The sequence below is a fragment of the Sinocyclocheilus grahami genome, unplaced genomic scaffold (genome assembly GCF_001515645.1).
Source record: "Sinocyclocheilus grahami isolate Dianchi unplaced genomic scaffold, SAMN03320097.WGS_v1.1 scaffold461.1, whole genome shotgun sequence".
Taxonomy (NCBI): Eukaryota; Metazoa; Chordata; class Actinopteri; order Cypriniformes; family Cyprinidae; genus Sinocyclocheilus; species Sinocyclocheilus grahami.
The window spans coordinates 341,031-346,660 of record NW_015505640.1 but is presented as its reverse complement, the minus strand read 5'-3'; the positions used below and the strand labels follow the sequence as shown (position 1 = coordinate 346,660).

The following is a 5,630-nucleotide window of genomic DNA, read 5'->3' as shown; positions in this document are numbered from 1 at the left end:
AAAACGTTTTCCACTATCTCTACTATACAGCATTTTTATAAAGAAAACTCCCGTGGACGAAGAGGCCAAGGAAGTGGTTTGTTTCGCTGTATGTTTTCAATAAGAGTTGAGTTAATGAGTACGGAGGCCCGCTATACAGACATCCCCTCTGGTTAATTGCAACAAAACTTCTCAAATGGCTCCTTGCCTCCAAGACTGGAGCCCCCCAGAGCAATCAATAAACCACCTCGGCAAGACAAGTATGATTAACCATGCAACATTTCTTTCAAAATCATTGTGACGTCTCAAAGAAACTGGTTTGTCCAATCAGGACGAGCACGCGGAAAGTCATGTGGGTGAAATGTCAAGCCGATTGGAGGGCGGCGGGGGGAAAAAAGAACTTTTGGTAGTTTATAGCTGCGAGTGCGCTCCGCTTGGAGAGTGAGGCAAGCGTCGCAAGCGCGCGACGGCTGAAGGAAAAGGCACTGGTGGACGAGTAAAATTCAGGACGACTCACATATTCTTATTGTATGGCCCCTCTATCGTCCATGATGAATTCTTTTCAAGGGCCACTCTCACAAGAAGGAAAACTACAGGAACGCAAAAGTGCGGACAAAGAGGAGGCTCAAACCAACGACAAAGCGACTGTCAAAGGATGTAAAGGCAAGGCGCTGAGTCTTCCGTTCAGTGTGGAATCTTTAATATCAGACAGAACAAGCACACGGACTTTATACACATCATCTGAATCGGGTATTATATCTCCGACATCCGGTGGAGATGAGCGGCTGAGGCTCTCGCCCATGGCTCTTTACACAGATAGAAAGATCCCAGTGGAGAGCGTCTCCAACCTATCCGACTGCAAGAGAGGAGATATGGAAGAACTAAATGACAAGGGACAGTCCGGCTGGTTTCAGACACCCTCGTACACTTCTCCGCCAAGTGAGTGGCTCAGCAGGGAAACCTGTCAATAATGTGGCATGATGACGCATGACATTAAACATGCATGTTTTACATAGGCTATAGCAAAAAGCACTAATAAATACCAGGGAAATCGATTACCATAAAGACTATATTTAATCAAGCTCATTTGGATTTGAAATGAGATTTTTGTATAAAAATTAAAAGAATGTAGGCTAGCCTATGTGTAGAGGAAGAGCTTGATGTCATCCAAGAGTGGAATGATTGGCCAGTGGGATAGCCTACTTCTGCAAAGAAAAGTCTGAAGTTGCAAAAGAAAAAAAAACGCATTCCAGTTTAGTTAAGACAATTTAGTGGATCAATCTGAATTCAAAACAGGCTAGCCTATATTTCCGTTTCTGTGTGTAGAAATGTTAAGAGTAAGCGATTGCGCATATCCTAATGCATGCTCCTCATGATGCTGAAAATAAACGTGTAGCTTCGGCAGAAAAAGTAACTGTCAATGCAGTGTAATACAATTATATTAATGTAATGTAATATAACTGTAACATCATTCCTTTTTATAGTAAAGTTTAATTTAATTATTTGTTCGCAGGGCACTCAAGTCCACCTCCATGTACCCTCAGAAAGCATAAGAACAACCGAAAACCGCGGACCCCGTTCACCACCTCGCAGCTGCTCGCTTTGGAGAGAAAATTTCGTCAAAAACAGTATCTTTCTATTGCAGAGAGAGCGGAATTTTCCAATTCACTCAACCTCACTGAGACTCAAGTTAAAATCTGGTTTCAAAACAGACGAGCGAAGGCAAAAAGACTACAAGAGGCCGAACTTGAGAAACTGAAACTTGCAACCAAGCCATTATTACCTGCGTTCGCCTTTCCGTTCCCATTCGGAACACACGTTGGATCTCCACCCCTCTACGGACCGTCCAGTTCCTTTCCTAGACCTGCGTTACCAGTCCCAGGACTTTTCGGAGGGCCATACGGAATGTATTATTTGTCTTAACCAAGTGAGCACGTCCTTCAAGTCACCGTCTTCAGCTGCTGCGCTTCTGCCAGTCACAAGACGAGTGAAATGATAGCAAACAAGTTTTCTTTAAAGAACACTACACCCATTTAAAAGAAATTATTCTTGTGATCTACACAGTTTATTCCTAAAGTGAGCGTCCCCAAATTGGCTTTAAAAGTGCAATGAATCTTGCCTGAATATCGAAGACTTTATATTATAAGTAGCCTACAGATAACACGCTATGTGGCTAATTGTCTTAGTGTCAGAGAAAATCATTTCCAAGAGATAATTTATAGTGAGGGCACAGCCAATCTGGCAAGTGTCTAGATCAGCATCACTTGCTGATGATGCGTGATGCGCGAGAAAACACCTAGTGTGCTCTGAAATGTAGGATACATCTGCGCCAGTTCCAACAAAGCTCTTAAATTCAAGAAATTTAACTTATAATTATACTAAGGGGTTTCTAACTTAAAGAGCTCGTTGCGACTGTAAGCAGAATCTTACAGTAAAAATAAAAAACTGATTTCAGTTCAACTCTGTCTTGTCTCATGACATTGCTACTTTCCAATACTTGGCCATAGGCTGCCAAATTCAGGCCTAAATGGATAGTAAGTGTGAGCCATTTTAAAATGAATACGTGTATTTTCACGCAAACCAAATATTTTGTAGCGTATTACAAAGATTGTACCCAGATAACTATGATTTGCTATACACTGCCAATAGGTCCACTATAGCCTACCTCTACGTCTTTTTTTCTTCCATTATTTGACAGGCTACCCGGTTTTAGGTTGAAATGCGTGGTTTGTTATTCTGTTGGTCTTTATTGAAGAGGAACTAGATGCAGAGACAACCAGCATAGTCCATTATTCCATCATTTTACTCAACTTTTCCTCCCGAACGTTTTTACAGAGGACTTTTTGGCCTGTGTTTATTGAATTTTCGCCTGTTTAGCCATAATCCCTTCAGTAGACTACATATATGCTAGTTTGCTAGGTTGAAAGATTAATGTCTAGATTTGTATTATTGTAAATACACGTATATATTACAGATTTTGCATTCCCTTTTTTTTTTGTTTTTTTATAAATTACAAATTGGATTGCTGGTATTTATACACTGTTTACATTTATCTTCTGTAAATTATTGTATATTTTATATGTATATACAAATTAGAAAAATGATCTTTTCATTAAAAAATAAATCTCACGGAGACTGATGTGAACAATGTCGTTATTTATAAGTTCAAAAATACAACATTTCAATTCAATAATCCTCTAGATGATCTTTTTTCTATTTGATCTCTTACATGAACCTAAACAAAAAAAATCAACTCGCTTATGAGATTTGTAACAACTGTTGTTTCACATATTAAATTGTTTCAGAGACCGACGATTATATTACAAATGTTTAATTTAGGCTCATACTCAGCGCTAAAGGGACAACAATAATTTCCAAGAGACACGAAGATGCTAGTAATTATAAATAAAAAACTATTAAGAAATACAAAATATTACAATAACAATAAAAATAAAAATAAAGGATTCTGAAGTAGCCTACATTCCAGATACGAGCCCTTCAGATAACCTTCACGGTATTTATATTGTTACAAAATCCAAATTTCCGTGAAACCGACTGAAGGACACACATTAGTTGCAACGCGTCTTAGATTTTTATTAGTTCTTGCGAGTTTCACACGCCATCATTACACGCATGTATTTGTGTCTGAAACATCTAGCGAGATGTTTGTGCCATTAGTTGAAAGCGACTTTAGATCTCGAAAGGCTTACATTTATTGGAATATGTAATACATAATTAAAGAATTAAATATTGAATATATTTTAATATCTTTTCCTTGACTTTCAAACTTCTTGCCACAACCAAGTGCAAAGTTTTACATCAAAGATTATTAATCTCACCCATACTTAGAGAGAAGACATCTTTTTAAAGATTGCTTTCACAAGTTTTATTACTTTATTACAAAAATACTGCTCTGGAGAAAAATGCTTTACCAAGCTAACGTGATAAATTGTTTGCACTGGATAAAAACTTTGGCCTACTTCTTCCTTCTTCCTCTGAAGCCTCTGACCGAGCCTTGACCGAAGCAAATGGATGATGGAACTCTGGAGGAAAGATAATAATCAACACATAGTTCTGATCCCTGAGTCTACAGGGTAATGAAACTCTTAATCAAGCATTTATATGAATCCATGACCATGAATCCACCCACTTGTATGAATATCGTGTCTTTAGATTAGCTGTCTGCATTGGTTCGGTTTCTACAGTGTTTGTGCTCTCTGGCTCTGGGGTCAAAGAGAAGTCCATCGACTCACTTTCTTGTTGAATAGTTGTTGTTTCAGAAACCTCCATATGTGCATCCTTCTGCTTTTGGGTCTTTTTTTCTTGCTTTCTGTTGATTTGCATAAGATGATGGTAAAAAAAAAAAATCTTAAGTGATCAAATAGCCAAAAATGTAATTATATAATGCTGTTCAGCTGAAATATTGAAATGACTAGATATGAAAGAAAAAGTAGAATTTCTATAAATCAAAAATGACCACAATTTACATTAGTATTAATATCAAACCTTCCGCTAATTTTTGCTTTGTCAAATCTGAAATCTGCTGGATAGCTATGTGTTCTGATAAGATGATCTTTCCTCTCTTTGCTTGTTTTGAATTTCAGTCCACATCCTTCCACCAAGTACTCATACTGAAAATCAATATTAACAAGACACAATCAGCAATAAAATAAAAATTATAAAAATTAGCAAAGCTGAAAAATATTTGCTGATTTAAACAGTGTATGAAAAGTGTACTCATATATTCTTTATTTCTGGTATTTCTGTGCCATTAAAATCAGTGTTTCAATGTTTCAAGCTACTAAAACACACTGCATTTAACACAACTTTCTGTTGAAACCAGTAGGTGGCAGCATTTTGCTATATAAAAAATATGTTTGCTCTCATTTAATTTAAAGGGTTAGTTCACCCAAAAATGTAAATTAGCCCATAAATTACTCACCCTCAAGTCATCCTAGGTGTATATGACTTTCTTCTTTCAGACGAATCCAGTCGGAGTTATATTAAAAATTGCCTTTGATCTGTCAAGCTGTTTAATGCCACTCAGCGGGTGTCGCATGCATCAGTCCAAAAGAAGCTAAATAAAAAGCGCCCATCCATAAAAAAAGTGTCTCACACGGCTCCAGGGGGTGAACAAAGGCCTCCTGTAGCGAAATGATGCGTTTTTGTAAGAAAAATATCCATATTCAAAACGTAATAATCACTTTAATCTAGCTTGCGCTCACTGTTATACACTGAAGCAGTTCCGGGCGGATGTTGTATGAGGCCAGTTTTGCACATGTGCCGCTCAGAAGTGACGAACGTGGAAATGCAGCAGAGAGATCAAAACAAAACAACGGTCACTTATTAGAAGTACAAAACGAGGATTTGTAAAGAAGAACGTCAGAGAATTTCGATATAAGCCAAGAGGAGACTGGTTTTCCTTTGCTAAAGTAAGGAAACTTTGCTTCCTTTGCTCCTGTTAACAAACGTTGGTTTTCATGAGACTCACTGGCACATGCGCAAAGTTGACCTCATATGTCATCCGCCCGGAGCTGCTTCCATGTACAACTGCTGGCGCAAGCTACATTAAAGTGATTATTACGTTTTGAATATGGATATTTTTCTAACAAAAACGCATCGATTTGCTACAGGAGGCCTTTGTTCACCCC

At 38.0% G+C, this 5,630-nt stretch overlaps 2 protein-coding genes across 2 annotated transcripts in view; one reads left to right on the top strand and one right to left on the bottom strand.

Moving 5' to 3' along the window:
• The first annotated feature begins 418 nt into the window (after nucleotides 1-418).
• On the top strand, nucleotides 419-2,852 carry msx3 (muscle segment homeobox 3). Its single transcript, XM_016234958.1, has 2 exons — nucleotides 419-918; nucleotides 1,493-2,852. The coding sequence occupies exons 1-2, from the start codon at nucleotides 510-512 to the stop codon at nucleotides 1,900-1,902; spliced, it is 819 nt and encodes a 272-aa protein (XP_016090444.1). The 5' UTR covers nucleotides 419-509; the 3' UTR covers nucleotides 1,903-2,852.
• Nucleotides 2,853-3,767: 915 nt separating this feature from the next.
• The window catches only part of znf511 (zinc finger protein 511), a 4,918-nt gene continuing 3,055 nt past the window's right edge, over nucleotides 3,768-5,630 (bottom strand). Inside the window, exons 4-6 of the mRNA XM_016234957.1 lie at nucleotides 4,486-4,610; nucleotides 4,130-4,309; nucleotides 3,768-4,022 (exon numbers count right to left, since the gene is read on the bottom strand). Coding sequence (XP_016090443.1) covers nucleotides 3,956-4,022; nucleotides 4,130-4,309; nucleotides 4,486-4,610 — 372 coding nt within the window. The 3' untranslated portion in view covers nucleotides 3,768-3,955. The remainder of the gene's footprint in view (nucleotides 4,023-4,129; nucleotides 4,310-4,485; nucleotides 4,611-5,630) is intronic.

Coding starts and splice junctions, on each gene's coding strand:
- msx3 (XM_016234958.1), top strand. CDS start 510: ATGGCCCCTCTATCGTCCATGATGAATTCTTTTCAAGGGCCACTCTCA. Junction 919..1,492: donor CTCGTACACTTCTCCGCCAA/GTGAGTGGCTCA, acceptor ATTTGTTCGCAG/GGCACTCAAGTCCACCTCCA.